Genomic DNA, 17,276 nt, shown 5'->3' on the forward strand with positions numbered 1-17,276 from the left:
CCCATTTTATTCCAGATTCATTTGTCTTCCTCCCATCAACCATGCCCCTCCTTCCAGAGGCATCCTTTATTTTCAAATTCTCTCAAGTACTGTGTTCTACTCAGGGAGTTTCTCTGCTCTGGAATGGCCTTACTTGCTGGGCACATGCTCCTATTTCAAGTCTCAGTCCCGTCCTTGAAGCTTTCCCCCAACACTCGTGGAGGACCGCAGCTCTTTCGGCACAAAGTGGTTCTTATTTTCCCTGTTCCATGGCTAGTTTTTACCAGTTTGTGAGTCCTTTCCCCAAGACAGAGGGGGGGGGGGGGGGTGTGTGTGCGCGATGCAGCTCGCCTTTCTTTGCATTGCAAGTGAGTAGCCCGATGCACCACACATCGATCGCTAAGTGTTCAGTAGTTAGACTGTCAGTAAGTGACAATAAACATGTGCCTACGGAGGGGGACACTTGACGGGATGAGCACTGGGTGTTATTCTGTATGTTGGTAAATTGAACACCAATAAAAATTAATTTATAAAAATAAAAAAAAAACATGTGCCTAGTACTTGAGAGTCTTCACAGCGTATTCGCATGATCCCATTTTTCTTCCCACGACCACCTGATGAAACAGCGGTAACTGCCGCCCTATCCTCTCCTGCTCGTAGCGCGGCGAGACTCCGAGTTTAATTATCTTGCACCGCGCCAGGCAATAGCAAAACGAGACTAGAACTTGCTCCTCTGGTTCCAAATTCCCGGCTCTTGACGCCACAACACGACCAAGCCCGCGCCAACTTCACAGCAGGACTTGAACTCGGAGAGGCCACGGAGGTCGCACTTCCGGAGATCGGGCTCGGAGGTGCGTCCAACCTCGGCGGGACTTTTGGGCTCCGGCAACACCGAGTGCGCTGGACCTTGGACTACATCTCCCATAGAGCCGTGGGGCGAGCCCTCAGGTGATTGGCTGAAATAGTTCAACCCATATAGCCGCGACGTGCTCGGACTGACCAATCACAGGCCGGAGGGGCGGGACCTCCCGCACAGAGGCTAGACTGAGCGCAGAAACTAACAGCGTCGTAAGGTGTCCCAAAGCCCCGGGGGGCTGAGGTCCTGCTCGCGTGCCCGGGGCGCCGCGTCGTCCTCCTCTTCGGGTCCGGCCCGCGCCTTCCTCGCGAGCCGGCCTCGGGTCGCGCGAGCGTGGCCGCCAGCCCCGCGCCGAGGACAGGCCGGGTAGCGGGGGGAAAGCACGTGCCGTAGCGTGGCGGAGGCCGAGGACGCGCCCGTCCCCGCCGCGCCGCCCCGGGTCCACGGGAGGTGCCCGCGCGGCGTGCGGGGCGCCGAGGGCCCCGGGACCCCCGGTGGCTCCAGCGACCTGGGCCTCGGGGCCGGCTCCGCGTCGCTGGCTGGCGTCGCTTTTGGCCGTGCCCTCCTGTGCAGAGTGCGACTTCCCGGCTTCGCCCCTGGCCTGCGGAGGAGGAGACTCGGCGTCATGTCCCCGGCGCTGCCCGCGCTGACGCCTTCCGGTAACGCTGCCGCCCGCTCTCCGGGGTGCGCTTGTTTGGTGGCTCCCGCCCGGGGCTCCGCATCCCTGGGGCTTTCCCCGCAGGCGGGAGGGCGGAGGAGCGCGGAGGAGCGCGGAGGGGCGCCGCGGTGCCGCTCGATGCCTCCGCACCTGCTCCCCTGCTGCGCTGCTCCGCTGCTCCCCTGCTCCGCTGCTCCCCTGCTCCGCTGCTCCGCTGCTGCGCTGCTCCCCCCGCCCCCCCGCCCCCCCGCCCGCCGGCGGCCGCGAAGCCCCGCGCTCTCCCCGTGCCCGACGCACGCTCCTCACGTCCGAGCTGCTGTGCGGTCCGGGGCAGCACGTTGCAGCGGGGCGCGGTGGGAGATTGCCCTGAGCTAACGTCGTTGCTGAATACGTGTTTGTTGAGCACCTGCTGTGCTCATCCAAAGGGAGTTTCCTTACCTGTTGGGAGACCGATAAGGAACCCAAGAACTATTTAAGACTTAGGCGAACGTTTCCTTTCCACACCAGGGGTAGAGCAGTAGTTCCGCAAAGTGCAGTGTGCAGAGAAACACTGTGAAATGGGCAGAGAGTAGGTCGTGATGGCGAGTAGTCATCTCCGGTGATTCTGAACCTGGTGGCTCTGAGATCAACGCCGAGAAAAAACTGGTCTAGCTCAAGAACTGGCAGCCACTTCAGCTTCATAATGGGCGCTGGGTCTCTGAGGTCATCCCTGGTTGACATCTGGGGTCAGACATAGCCATAAAAACACGGGACGAATGAGGTAGGAGATGTAGAAAGGAGAGAATCAGTCATAAGGACAAAACAGGTGAGCTAGTGACCCTACTGATACTGTAGGGTTCTGATACGGGACTGGTAAAATTGTGCTTGGAACCAGTGGAAATGTGACAGAAACACTTCATCACTGTTGCCATAAAAGAAGAGGTAGTACTTCTTTGAATAATATCTCTGCCTCATGACGTCTTGCCTTCCCATTTAATTAAAAAAGGAAATACACGATTTCCTTTTCATCTAAATATATCAGCAGCACAATGCCTTAGCTAAATGAGGGAAATGCAAAGCAACATACTTCTGTTTTCACTGTGAGAGATACTGGGGAGAATCTGCCCTTTAAGAACCTGATTAGTCAGTGGTAAACTGGACAGAATGTTCTGTGCACAGTGAACCGAATATATAGATAGATATGAAGGTGTTTTGGTTATCGTTGCTCTCCGTGGGCTCTCAGTGACTGCTCACCTTACCAGGGGAAATGAGAACTGTTAAGGTGACCTACTGTTATGAAAAGGTTCTGGAGGGGCAGCGGTGATTAGAAACAGTGAGAGATAACCCCCTACTGGAAAAGCTTGGGGAGTACATAAGGATAACAGTGAACACTTAAAACCAACAAATCTGGGCAGAAGGCCTCTTAGTTTCCCTAAAAGGGAAATCTTAAGCCCTAAAGGGGCTTAAATCAGCATGTGGACGATGTAGAAGCAGTCAGTTTTTAAGGGCCTCCTTTTGGGTGGGGGGAGTTTTGTATTCAATGCATGTAACTCCCATTTTATTATTATCTCCTTTCATGTCACTCGATGGTCACACTTCTCTTGGTCCCACAAGTAGCCTGTTTCCCATATTGCCATGTATTGGTACATTTCCTAGTACTCTTGTCTGTGTAGGTATTTTTAATTGATATAAATCGTATCTTGGTAGTTACCAATTCCTGACTCTTGGACTCAGTATTACATCCTCGTAGTGTAGCAGTGCAGTACTCCCCAGGAGCATCCACCACATTTTACGTGGCCATTTCCCAAGGTTGTCTCCAACTTGTCTCTCTCTCCAGTGTGTCACTCCTATGAACATCCTCTTCCATGTTCTCGATGGATCTGAGATTTTGTTTGGGGAATCTATCCTGGATTGAGATTGCTGGGTTTTCTGCATAGTTAATTTTTTACCAAGTTCTGCTAGGCCTCTCTCCAGAATGGCTCTGTCCAGCAAGCATACTTGGGTTCAGATTTTCATTAGCATTATCCAGTCTCCTAATTTCTGCCCATCTGTTGGGTGTAGACGGGTATCATCTTGTTTTAATTCACATCTGATTGCTAATGAGTTTCAGCATCTCCTCATAGATTTGCTGGGTATTATTTTCCCCTCCCTTGACTATTCGTGTCTTTATAGGAGTTCCTTGTACATTATGACTGTTGGTCCCTTTCAGTTTTAGACATTGCAGAATCTTCCTCCAAGCCATAATCTGTTTATTATGTTTGTCTATGGTAACTTTCTTTTCTTTTTCTTTTTTTTTTTTTTTTGGTAACTTTCATTTCATAAGAATCCTTAGTTTTTATGGAACCAAATTCATCTTTTTTTAATATTACAGGTTGAGCTTTTTGAGTCTATGTCTTTCCCTACTTTAAAATAATGAAGATATTCTATATTTTATTTTTCCTTATTTTATAGGGATATAGTTTAATAGTATGTTATAATATTTAGTGGGACAAACAACCTCTTTCTACTTTATCAATATTAATTTAGGTTTTTCTGGACTTTTAGTCTTCCACATAGAATATGTTTGTCAGATTTCTTTTTTTTTTGTTTTTGTTTTTTGTTTTATTTTGTTTGTCAGATTTCTAATTAAAAATCAGATGTTTTGTTTAGAGTTTAAAAAAAAGCTTTGATCTCTTGCATATACGATGACTCCTTTCACATCATATCAGAATTTGTATATGTGGGGGAGGGATTGTTTTTGGCAAATAGTAAACAGTTCATATGTCTGGACTGAGAAGTGACTACAGCAGGGACCCATGGAAAAGTGCTTAGACTTTTTATGAAAATGGGACGAGAAGAGAGGCGTGCTCTACCGTCAGACCTGCAGTGGGTACGGAAGTGCTCTTCCGTGAGTGCAGAGGGAAGGCAAATAGAGTCCAAGCTGTAAGAGGATTATGAGGTGGAGGAGGGTGAATTTTGGAGCTCCCAACAGAAGACTTCTTTGGACAGGATTGTGGAATCTCCTACAGATGGAGAAGGATTTGGAGCTAAAACAAAGGTTTAGATAGCAGATGTGAGCTGTGTTGAAGGTAGCCAAGAAAAAGTGAACCAAGGAGGAGGCTCAATGTTAGAAATTCTCAGGGACTCCAGTTAGCACAATTTTGTGGCTTTCCAGTATTCTTAGAAACTTTCTCCACACATCGTTTTTCCCCCTGATTTTGAAAGTTGGATTTTCACTTTCTTTAAAGCAAGTGTGAAGAAAAGCCTGCAGGATGAGATTGAAGCCATTCTGCGGGAGAGGATTATGGTACTGGATGGAGGGATGGGGACCATGATCCAGCGGCACAAGCTGAGTGAAGAAGACTTCCGAGGTCACGAATTTCAAGATCATGCCAGGTCACTGAAAGGCAACAATGACATTTTAAGTATAACTCAACCCAATGTCATTTACCAAATCCATAAGGTACAGTACACACCACGTTTTCTGTTCTTATCCATTATTCTGTGAGCTACTTCCTGTACCAAGAGCTTTGGAGGATACAGAAGAAAGAAATGGGGATCCCTGGGTGGCACAGCGGTTTGGCGCCTGCCTTTGGCCCAGGGCCCGATCCTGGAGACCCGGGATCGAATCCCACGTCGGGCTCCTGGTGCATGGAGCCTGCTTCTCCCTCTGCCTGTGTCTCTGCCTCTCTCTCTGTCTCTCTGTGACTGTCGTAAATAAATAAAAATTAAAAAAAAATTGAAAGAAATGATCCATTCACAAAGAAGGTGTTGGACATCAAATACAGGTCCTGCACTGTGATGAGCATTTGGGATAAGGAGATGAGAAACATAGTTTTTGTGCTTTCAAGGCAGTTCAACTCCAGTGGAAGACCGTAAAAATCTTGGACAAATTGAGATTGTCACATATGCTACTTTAAGTCACCACAGCAGCCCTTACAAAGGTGGTTGCTATTCATTCTTATTTTGTAGATTTGGCAGTTCAGGATCACGGAGGTTAAGGAACGTCCCTGATGTTAGGGAGGATTCCTGACTTGAAATTCCATGCTCTTTCATTCCATTTTTCTGTCTGCAATAAAAAATTAGTCAACATAAAGAAATCAGGAACAAGTAACTGGGGGCAGTAGATTTTTAAAATTTAGAAATAGGGATCCCTGGGTGGCTCAGTGGTTTAGCGCCGCCTTCAGCCCAGGGCGTGATCCTGGAGACCTGGGATGGAGTCCCACGTCGGGCTTCCTGCATAGAGCCTGCTTCTCCCTCTGCCTGTGTCTCTGCCTCTCTCTCTCTCTCTCTCTCTCTCTCTCTCTCACTCACTCTCTCTGTGTCTCTCATGAATAAATAAATAAAATCTTAAAAAAAATGGAAATAAACACAAAATGGAATTGTTTGATAGGTTGTCATCAGAATTTCATAGAATTACAACCAGAAGAGATATTAAGTGATTGAATCTATTTTCCTGGTTTGAATTCAGTTGGAAGGACAAAGCATATTTACCAGTGAAGAGAGAAAGTGTTATTTTCTTGAGAAGGGCATTGTTATAGGTGTTTCAGGTTCTTTTATTTTATTTTATTTTATTTATTTATAAATTCGTAAGAGACACAGAGACATAGGCAGAGGGAGAAGTAGGCTCCCTGTGGGACTGCAGTACTCAATCCTAGGATCCCAGGATCATGACCTGAGCCAAAGCTCAACCACTGAGCCACCCAGGTAAATCACCTGAACAAATCATTTTGTGATTAACTGATCCATCAAGAATGGAAAGGATCATTCTGTTGTGTGGTCAAGACTTTGTTCTAGGTAAGATGCAGAATGGCATTCATTCAAAGAAAAGCAAAGAATGCCTTGCCTTTGCTTATAATGGGAATTCTAGGTACTAGAAGATTTAAAATTGGTCCTCGAAAAGGTGTGATTCTGCAGGAAGAATGCTAAGTTTTTCTGGTAGGCCTTGAGAATATGTAATTAAATCCTATTATAAAATCCTAGTCTCTTGTAGATTGGGAACGTCATCATGGGTATGAATTGCTTGGTATGGTTACAAATACACTTCATATAATGCAGCTGATGAAATCACGTGAACTATCATGCCCTGTGGTTTCATCATTATTATTCATGTAGATTATAACTAGATTAGAAGCTTCCGCAGGGCAGGAATTTATGCCTGTTTTTCACGACCAAATCCCTACTGCCTAGAACATTATCTCCCACACAGGAAGTGCTCAATAAATATTTGTTAAAGGAAAGAATCCTTACTCTTTGTATTAGGTAGGCATCTAGATGGAACAACAGGGTTCCCATGATAGGTCCATGAAGCAAAAATGGCTGTAAATACAGTAAAGTCTGCCTGGGTGTCCCATTTCTAGAGAACTGGAGAACATGTTGTGTTCATGGATTAAGAAAGGAAACAGAATGGTTTTCTTTTTTTTCACACATGACATAAATCAGATTCCCTGATGTTTAATTTTAATGGACTGTCCAAGTTATACTTGTAATGTAATGACAGTAAGCTGCTTTGGTTGTAATGTAGGTGCCTGACTTTAAGCTTTTGGTTGCCAAGACATTCATTTCAAAGACATCCATCTCCTATTAAACATGACACCTACTAGCTGAACAACTATATAGCAGGCTAATCCCACCCATGAAGTTCTGCTTTTGGATGCTCTGGATGACCCAGACAACTGACTGTTTGAGTGGCCCTATTTTTTTTCTTTCCACACCCTGACTCCCACTCTTATGTTTTAAATTTGGCAATAAAGAGTGAAACTGTCAAACCCTAGGTGTCCCATCCTTGTACCTCAGAGAAGGCAGAAGCCTGTGTCTGTGGTCACCCCATCCCCCCATCTGCCTCTTGCCCCTTCAAGTGTGGCCCTGGGCCTATTCCCTTCAGGACTTCTGCGTAGTACACTTTTTTCTCCCCAAAGTTCCCTATGATTGTTGCTGAAATGCATTTTGCAATTATCAGAACCACAACTTGGACTCTGCCCAGGGAAACGTTTGTGGGAGCTGGCCTCAAGGAGGACAGGTGAGTGCCTTGGGCATTCTAGTGGCATCACTGTCACAAAACTGAATTCAAAACCTCTGTTAGCCTCTAGAAATGCTGTCCTTAATATCCTCCTCTAATCCTGACAGAAGTGAGGAGCAGAGAAATTCAGTAGCGTGCCTCACATCACACATTTTTTTAAATTAGCAAGAGTAGGATTAGAATTGAGGGTTGTCCTGCCTAGGGTTTAGGCGTGGGATATTGAGCCAGGAAAAAAGGCATAGAGAAAGGATGGAGAGCTAGAAGAAACACCTTTTAAACTATATATTGTGGAAAATTTCAAATCTACACAAAATTGGAGAAAATTGAATTTAAATTTTTTTATCTAATTGTAAAGAGAATATGTGTTTAGTGCTTAAAAAAGAAGTAACTAGGGGATCCCTGGGTGGCGCAGCGGTTTGGCGCCTGCCTTTGGCCCAGGGCGCGATCCTGGAGACCCGGGATCGAATCCCACATCGGGCTCCCGGTGCATGGAGCCTGCTTCTCCCTCTGCTTGTGTTTCTGCCTCTCTCTCTTTCTCTCTGTGACTATCATAAATAAATAAATAAAAATTTAAAAAAAAAAAAAAAGAAGTAACTAGATACTATAGAAAGCCATAAAAGGGAAAATCAAAACCAGGACATAACAATAACAAGACTTAACTACTATTCACATTGTTTAACTTATATTTTAATCTAGTTTTTATACTGGGATTTTAAAAATATCTGTAGAAGACAACTGTTTGTGTACATGTATGTTTTAAACTTGTTGGTCTCATATTTTACATTTCAATCAATTTTGGTTTCTACTCAACAATGCTTTTGGAGATCTTTCCATGTCAGTATATGTAGATATACACAATGTTTTTAGCTGTCACAAAGCATGTTACAAAATGGTTATATTTTCACTTCTCCAGTTTTTTCTAATTGGTGGATATTCAGAATGTTTGTCACTTATAAATATGTGTAAATCTTGGTTTTCATTTCCCAGATATTCTATAAACAGTGTTTATCACTTTGGGAGGGGTTGGGTTAATTTACTATTGGACGATCAAGGGAATTGAGAGATTCCAGGGTGTTCATCAGATTAAGGTTGAGAAGGTGTTGTCCAAAAGGCAAAAGGAGGAAGACAGGTTTCAAACAGGGAGGACCGGAAGGCACCAAGATCCTCAGGGTTCTAGGAGGAGTGCGGATCTGGCTCAGATGGACCAGCAGATTGGGACCGAGACAATTATGGGCAGACCTGGGCTCTCGGAGACAGCGCTGTTGCCAGCGGGGATCAAATTGTGCTGAGACTGGAAAGTGCCATCCTAGGCCAGAACTTGTGTTACTTGTGTCATTGTACAGCCACCCGGTGGAGTTGGGTTCTAGTACTTTCCAGAGAGGAAAGCGAAACTCAGAGTTTAAGGAACTTGATTCCATTCATACGGCTTAGCATATGAACTTCATCTGAATTCAAGCTCTGCGTTTGTTTATTTACACCACATTCCTTTCTGTGAAACACTTATCTGTTTCTGCGTCTCTGGTCCCTAGTTGCAGTGCCTGTGCTCAGTGAATGGTCACAAGGTGTGTGTGGTGGTGGTGGTGGCGGTGGTGGTGGTGAGCCGACGTGTCTGTTGTGGAGAGACAAGTTCTAAAACTCCAGAGCAAATGATATAACTATCTCGTTGCAGGATTACTTGCTGGCCGGGGCAGATATCATTGAAACAAATACTTTTAGTAGCACTAATGTTGCCCAAGCTGACTATGGCCTCGAACACTTGGTAAGAGTTCCATTTTGCCATATCTCTAAGATGTTCCTGAGCATTTGCTGCATTGACGGTTGCTAGTGAGAAAACCTCCAGAAGTTGCAGAGTCAGGCTAATGCTTAGCTGTCTGTTTGTGGTCAGCCTGGAAAAAACATTTGAATCTCTCTTCTGGTTATGAATACAGCAGACCATTCATTTTCTAACTGGTTTCTTTTGCGGGCAAGTGACCAAGTGAAAATGAGCTTGTTGTGCAGCAGCTGCTGATAAAGGTATAACAATTGGCTCTGTGCACACCATTTTTATGTACTGGGTGGCAGATTTGTTTTTTGTTTTTTTTTAACTGTGACAAAACACATGTAATATAAAATTGACATCTTAGCCATTTTTAAGCATACATACAGTTCAGTGGTATTAAGTACATTCATGTTGCTCTGCAACCATCACCACCTTCCATCTGCAGAACTCTCATCATCTTGTAAAACTGAATCTCTATACCCATTACATTAAATAATCACTCTCCATCCTCTTCTCAGCCCCTAGGCCCCAGAAACCACCATCATTACTTGCTTTTATTATGAATTTGACTCCTCTGGGTACTCCAGTGTGGGATTTTTCCAGACATGCCTCTGTTTCAACACAACTCTGTCTTCTCTCATGATGTTGGGACTTTGTGGGAATCTCATGTCTTTTGGGTTATCAAGGAAAATGATTAGTTTTATGTAATTTAGGGCAGGAGTTGGCAAACTTTTCTTTGAAGGGCCAAGTAAGTAAATATTTTAGGCTTTGTTGGCTTATACAGCATCTCCTCAACTTTCTCACTGTAGTGCAAAAGCAGCAATAGACAATATGTAAACGAAGGAGCTTGATTGTGTTCCAGTAAAACATTATTTATAAAACTGGACCAGACTAGATTTGCCCTGGGAGCTGTAGAATTTGCCAACTCCTATTTTAGGATATTCTGGTTTCTTAATTACTAAATAATGAAAATCCACAGTGCATAGGATCTGGGAAGGGGTCCTGAGGACTGCAAGTCTAGAACCTTCCAACCTGCTATGGGAAAGGGTTTCAGGAGGCTTAGGAACCTCTTTAAATTATAAGCATTACTCTATGTGTGCTTACTTTTTATTTCCTAGTGAGACCTTTACTGAATTCTAAAGAGGTTGATAATCCTCTCCAAAAAGTTCAGAACCACTGAGTACAATCACTATACAGCGAAGGAAATCAGGGCTCAGAGAAGTTGCTAAGGGAACTGCCCAAGCAGGCTCTGAGAAGATCTGGTCCTTGAACTCAGGTCTCTTGCCTCTGAAGCTTTTACTTTTTCGAACTAACAGAGTATTTAATGGCATCAGCTTATTCTTTGACCTACCAGATGTCCAAGAGATTGCCCATTTTTACCAGTTAGCTCATAGCTTAAGAGAAGAAGCTAAAAGCAATTCTCCAGGACTCTTGGCTTTCCTGCTGCCTCCATACCTGTGGCAGCTGATAGACCTTCTCGGCTAAGATTTACTGAGTAAAACTGGCTTTTATAAGGTCATGAATTCCTTATTTATTATGTGGAGGAAAAAAAGTTCTATCTAATGTTTGTGGTTGATATGTTAGGCCTACCAGATGAACAAGTGCTCTGCAGGAGTGGCCAGAAAAGCAGCCGAGGAGGTATCTTTCCAGACGGGTAAGGGACTTTTTCTTCCTCTTTTTTATTTTACAAAAATAATTCTTTTGAGATTCTCAGCTATAATGTGCTGTTCTTATTGCACTTTTTCCTTTTGTGACAAGTGGCCCACTAACAACATGGCAGACACTGATTTGTACTTGTGTGTAGGTTACTCCTTTGCCGTTTCATAATCAGAAATCCACATCTCTCTGAATTGATTCTGTCTCTCTGGGCCTTAGGCTCAGGGTTTACTCTGCATTTTCTTTAGTGGGGGTTTTAGCTTAACTTTGTAACTGTGGCTACTTTGTATATTTATAGTTATAGCTTCTTCCTATATTTGCAGCTAACGTGATTTTCCTCCTTTTTGGAAGCACAGTATTAGGTGACTAAGTTGACAGCTGTCTGTTCTGGTTGTTGTGATTAACATTAAGATATTTGATTTTATCTCTTTAAAGCTACCCTCATCCTTGAGATAGGCTTACTTAGGTAAAGAGACACTGCCTTTAGAGCATTTTCCACTTCCTATCATTAATGTCCTTGAAGGCTCTGTGCCGCGCAGGAGCATGGTGTTAAGATTCAGTCTTGCTGGGACGTGAAAAGTAGCTCCCTGAAATAACTAGCCTCCTGGCTGACTGCCATAACATGACTTGGGCACCAGCTGGTGGGGAGGCTTTGAGGGAGGGAAAGGAATAGAGGAAATGTATAGAGCCCCTCAAGATTTGGAAATGTAAAATTATTGCCAACAGGAGAAAATATAAAGCAAAGTGGCTAAGTTGGACACAGCATACTAACAAAGACTGAAGCCATTCCTGGGAACTCTGCTTCTGAGAGAAAGTTTTTAAATCCATGAATGTGCGTGGACTGCTACCCCAACAGAGCCACAGGTCAGAGAATATTAAACCTGCCAAAGCAGGGAAAGATGAGGACATTTTTCTGAAACGCACATTATTTAGCTTTGGGGAAGGTCACCTGCTCAAAGGCTGGGTTATCAACTAGTCAGTAGTCTTCTCCAGTTAAATTGAAAAGTGTTAAGTAACCCAGGTTACTGAGTAGTTACCATCTACCGGAAGTGATGGGCGGTGTTCCCCCTGGCTTTGGTTATGACATGTAAATGAACCTAACTATTGAGGCTCTCTTAGAAGCACCTAGACTCTAGCCTGGAGGAAAGGTTATTAAATAATTATGAAAAGAGCTCTTAAAGTAAGATTTGGTCTGTCTCATACTTTAATTTTAGGCTTTATAATTGCTGATCTTGATTTAGTATCCCCCACCCTTACCCCGCCCAGCGAAGGGTGTGCAGCACAGTACTGGCAAGCATCGCAAGTTGTGTTAGAATCTGTATTAAGTTCAGGATTTCTTAAGAATAAGGGGAGATAATTTGTCCAAACATGGCTGTAGAGATAGAAAAAGGTTAGTTTCTGAAATGCTTTGACGCCAGAGAGTTGAGAATTTGTTGTCTTTTGGATTGGCTTGGCAATAATATGTACAATTCCCTGTATTTCATAATTTTCCCAGTGGGGCCCAGGATAGCTCCCATCATCACAGACACATTTGCAGTCAAATCTGGTCATTGTCTCACTGAGTGTGATAGACTGTAACTAGCCTCTTGTTGGTCCAGGATGGGTCAAGTTTTGTTAAATTAAGAACGTAATTTGTGCTTTTGTATTTCAGTTGTGGATCAAGGACTATAGACCTATGTTCTAGGGAAAAATCTTAGAGCCTTTGTTGAGTCACAACAAAAAGGTCAAGCTATTTAGAGATTCTTTACACTTGTTTTTCTTTTCCCAAAGGAATTAAGAGATTTGTGGCAGGAGCGCTGGGTCCAACTAATAAGACACTGTCTGTGTCCCCGTCGGTGGAAAAACCAGATTATAGGAATATTAGTGAGTATCATATATGATCTTTGACCTTCTGCAAGTGCCTCTGTTTCAGTGATCTTAAAATCTGTAAAATGGGATCACTAAAAGGGTTACTGTGACTTAATGGGCATAAAGGGCTTATAACAGTCCCTAGAATATAGTAAACATCTAAATCAAAAGTCAGATCTTCTTGCTGTTGTTGTTATTATTATTATTTTGAGTTTGCTTTCAAATGTGCTTGGTTATTGTGATAGTGTTTCTTTATCAGCTGAGGAAATAAAACTAATAAAGAGAAAGCTTTAAACTGAGAAGTTGAGCAAATTTGGACACCAGGCCTTGGTCTATTATGGAATAACCCACTAGGTTTCCATTTTATGGCAGAAAGTGTCCAAACTACATAAACATACTAGCATTGTTGACATTATAAACTAGTGTATGGAAACATACTCATATTGAGATTTTATTGAAAATCTAGGTCAGTTTCTTAAGCATCAAGACAATGAAAAAAAAGAATTAGACTTAGTTGGATGATACTGATACTTTTTATGGTGAAGAATTTTGTGTAGATGAAAGGTTCAGGCAAGTATGGTTTGTGGTGCTACTGTACTTCTTCACCAGGGGATTACTCATATGGGGCTTATACATGGTCGATGGCCTCTGGTCTAGGCATGACCTTGGGGGCAAACTTTTTCTTTCTCCTGTGCTATATATAGCAAGGATAAAGGTACTACTTAGATTTCTCTACTGAATATCTAAGCTTTTTTCTTTTTTTATTGGAAGGAAAATGGGAACAGGGTTGACCTCTCAAATGGAAATGGACAACTCAAGATGTTTCTAACAAAATTTTTATCCAGGAACAATTGAACACTTTGGTTTCAGACTGAAATTGCTCCTCAGTCAGGTTTCCTCTTGGGCAGGGATGAAGTCCACAGGACTGAAGCCTTTTAACACAGTGAGTGTGAGGGCATGTGACTAGACCCCCTCCCCCCCATATTTCCAAGTCAGGGTGACATGTTTCTCTATGTGTTCCTCACACACATCCCTTAACTGACTGATTAAAACCATCCTGGAAGGAATGACCTGCTTTAAAGATGTGGAAAGTAAGGGACAGTGTTCAAGAAACCACGTACCTTCTTGCTCACTCACTCATTCTTGGCTTATCCATGGGAAGCAGAGGTTGTGTGGTAAGTGTTTAGGGAGAAATAGTGTTTAGTCTATAGGTTTAATTAATATCACTGCCCTGTTTTTTTAATTTAGTTTCTCACAAAAGGTGATATTGTTTGTGAATTAAGTATTATAAACCAACAATAGTAGTGAGTTGACAGGTACCAAGCCTAAACACAGCATGTCCTGGTCATTGAGAGGATTTTGATGACTGATGTCCTGGATGTGATTTATTTTTTGCAGCATTCGATGAGCTTGTTGAAGCATACAAAGAGCAGGCCAAAGGGCTCCTGGATGGTGGAGTTGATATCTTACTCGTTGAAACTATTTTTGATACTGCCAATGCCAAGGTGAGTTGAGGGAGATGAAGGGGACAGCTGGGTGGGGGCTGTGATGAGTCCCCTGGTGGGATGAGATGAACATCACAGCTGTTGTCAGAGTTAAATGAAAGTCTTCTGTTCAATTCTGTTCTTGAGGATTTCTAGTTGAGGCCATCTAGTTGATGAGAAAAACTTCAGAAGATTCCCTTTAACTTTCAAAAGCATTTTTTAAATTATGAAAGTACATGTCCACATGTACACATACAGCTATTAGGTGCACAAATGCAGATGTAGTAAATATATATGTATGGTTCTAAATTTAAAAGGTATATAAATGTGTGGAGTATCCTTCCTTCTGTTCCTTGGTTATCCAGGTCTTTCCTGGTATGGCTACTGTTATTGGCATGGGGTTCCTGATAGAGATGCCAGACAGGTAGAGGGAAGTGTGATACAACATTCTTTTGATTACTGAGGAATGGGTTTCCCCCATGATGCATCTGGAATTTATTTTGGAGTGAGGAATGTGGTAGAGATCTAACTAGGTACTCTTTTTGCCTAAAGTTTACCTAGTTTTCTTAACACTATTAAATATCCTAGTATTTCCCAGTGGTAAGAACCATGTGGAATGTCACCCATACCATCCTAAATTCAGAAGTGCATCTGGGTAGAATTTATTCCAGTAATCTGTCAGATATCACACCCCCTTCCTGCTATTTTCTGTAGCATTGTGATTAAAATACATCTGAGTAGCTGGTAGGCTTGCATTAACCTCTTTCCCCCTCTATTTTTCCCCCAGAATTTTCCTGGTTATTCTTCTTTGTTTATTGTCCATAAGATCTTTAGGATCAACTTGGCTAGTTCTAAAAAAAAAAAGGGAAAAAAGGAAAAGAAATTCTCATATTGTTGATTTAATAACTTTCTATGCAAAAGAACCCCACCATCACACTAAAGGTATACACTAAGGGTAGGTTGCACTCTGACTTCAGAAAAATGTGAAAATTCCTCTTGGAATCAAGAAATATAGTGATAAAAAGAAGATGTTCCCTAGAACTTAATACATCATGGGCGTGCACAGAGTAGCTTGGCATTTGTACCTTTGCAGACCATTCTGAGCTCACACTGTTGTTTGTAATGACACACACCGTTCGCTCTGTACCGACTGTGTATATATGAGGATGTGGAAGATGGAGGCATTCTCACTTAATTTTGACTGGGAAAAGGAAGAAAGAGCATAGCTCTTGAGCTCCTCTTCGGAGGAAATTATTAGTTTGTAAACTAATATTAGTTTGTAAACCCTCATATTGTTTTGTTTCAGTATGTACAGTGTTCTCCTTAAGAAAGGGGTGTTGGGATTGTACCTTACAGGGAGGACATGCCTCTTCCCAGAGAATGTGATGTCTATCTTATCTAGAGAGTTTTGGGAAGAGGCGGCATTCTGATTAGCCAGTTAGACTGGCCAGGGATACAGTCTCTCAAAAATAAAGCTGTCTTCTTTTTACCTCTGACAGGCAGCCTTGTTTGCACTCCAAACACTTTTTGAAGAGGAGTATTCCCCCAGGCCTATCTTTGTAAGTTCGAGAATTTGCATGCTGAATTTTGTCTTTTATTAATACTGTCATTTTGAGGGTAGGGTCTTCATTTTCCCAACATAGAACTATCTTTAGTAATGTATTAGGAACCACCCATTTCGGTTTCCTCTCCCCAGTTCACCAGCTGTAGACCAGTGGCAGGCTCAGCTCTGGAAATGCTAAGAAAATGAACCCAGAAATGTTTGGCGAAAGGCAGGCCATTCCAAAGAAGCCCGGATGAATTGGTCTCCTGAAGTGAAAGTCTTAGGGACTCCCACTGATAAGAGCCCCGGGAGAGGGGGCTTGCATGCTGACCAAAGTACCCAGAAATGACAACACCAACCTGCAAGGAGGCCAATCCACCGGAGAGTCCCAGGATTTCTTGTTGGGAAAAGAATAGAATCAAATCAAGGGGTGTTAGATGAACCAGAGGTGTGACAGCCAGGACAGCCTGAGGTCCCTGGGAAAGCCTTCTGCAGTGGCACTGGATGTGTGAATTCTAAATCTTTGTTGGTCACTGCTTTTGCCTCAGTGACTTTCCCTGACTTCCTGACTTCCCTGGCTTATCGACTCCTCCCCACAATCACTTTGCCTGTGTCCTTTTTGACTGTGATGAAAAGTGCTTCCTTGGGGAGAGCTCTACACTTTTCTTCCTTGTAAAACAACAAAGTTAGCATACTCATTTTATTTCATGTTTGTGACCATGTTCTTAACTTGAGTCTATCATGGACTGTGTTTACTTTGTTAATTCAGATTTCGGGGACAATTATTGATAAAAGTGGGCGAACTCTTTCTGGACAGACAGGAGAGGCATTTGTCATCAGTGTGTCTCATGCAAACCCACTCTGGTAAGTGATCATTCTTTCCTTGACTCCATTCCTTTTAGAGGGATCTTCCCTGATACCTACAGAACTCTCCCTGGGAGGGTATCATTCCTGCATATTTCTGCTGAACTGCCTGAATGGGACGCTGGCTCTCTGGGCAGTACATTCAGACTTTCCTTAAGGACATCAGAAGACCACTGCCTGAAGGGGTCAATTTGAAGGACTGGGAGATTGCTCTTACCCCTGGGATTGGGCACATGGTTGTCTGTTTATTTGTAAATGTGCCCCTCACAATGTAAGGCTATGCTCGGCTCAGTTGGAATGCTATAAAACTGCTGCCAGTGCTTACGTTCTTAGGGCAGTACTTTGCAAGGTTTTTTCACTTCCTGCTTATGGGGCAAACAGAAGCAGTCCAGCTTGGGGTAAGGTGGGAATTCTAAAGGTCAGATTTTTTATCTTGAAATTTAACCTGGTTTTGGGGTGCTGGGGTGGCCCAGTCAGTTAAGCGTCTGACCCTTGATTTTGGCTCAAGTCATGAGCCAAAGTCATGGAGCATCGGGCTCCATGCTCAACACAGAGTCTGCTTGAGATTCTCCTTCCCTTCCTGCTTGTGCTTCCTCTCTCTCTCTCTAAAATAAATAAATCTTAAAAAAAAATTAACCTGGCTTTTGCATTC

General features: G+C 43.3%; 1 protein-coding gene across 5 annotated transcripts in view; it reads left to right on the forward strand.

Annotated features, from left to right (window-relative positions):
• The first annotated feature begins 1,396 nt into the window (after nucleotides 1-1,396).
• MTR (5-methyltetrahydrofolate-homocysteine methyltransferase) overlaps nucleotides 1,397-17,276 on the forward strand; it is a 107,452-nt gene continuing 91,572 nt past the window's right edge. For 3 of the 5 annotated variants that reach the window (XM_055308780.1, XM_055308782.1, XM_055308784.1), the window contains exons 1-8: nucleotides 1,399-1,519; nucleotides 4,704-4,914; nucleotides 9,140-9,229; nucleotides 10,814-10,883; nucleotides 12,656-12,748; nucleotides 14,132-14,238; nucleotides 15,717-15,776; nucleotides 16,530-16,624. In XM_055308780.1, coding sequence (XP_055164755.1) covers nucleotides 1,461-1,519; nucleotides 4,704-4,914; nucleotides 9,140-9,229; nucleotides 10,814-10,883; nucleotides 12,656-12,748; nucleotides 14,132-14,238; nucleotides 15,717-15,776; nucleotides 16,530-16,624 — 785 coding nt within the window. In that variant the 5' untranslated portion in view covers nucleotides 1,399-1,460. Of the gene's footprint in view, nucleotides 1,520-4,699; nucleotides 4,915-9,139; nucleotides 9,230-10,813; nucleotides 10,884-12,655; nucleotides 12,749-14,131; nucleotides 14,239-15,716; nucleotides 15,777-16,529; nucleotides 16,625-17,276 lie in introns of all 5 variants that reach the window. The other 2 variants (XM_055308781.1, XM_055308783.1) reach the window with 2 other exon arrangements.

Source organism: Nyctereutes procyonoides, unplaced genomic scaffold, assembly GCF_905146905.1.
Source record: "Nyctereutes procyonoides isolate TBG_1078 unplaced genomic scaffold, NYPRO_anot_genome, whole genome shotgun sequence".
NCBI lineage: Eukaryota > Metazoa > Chordata > Mammalia > Carnivora > Canidae > Nyctereutes > Nyctereutes procyonoides.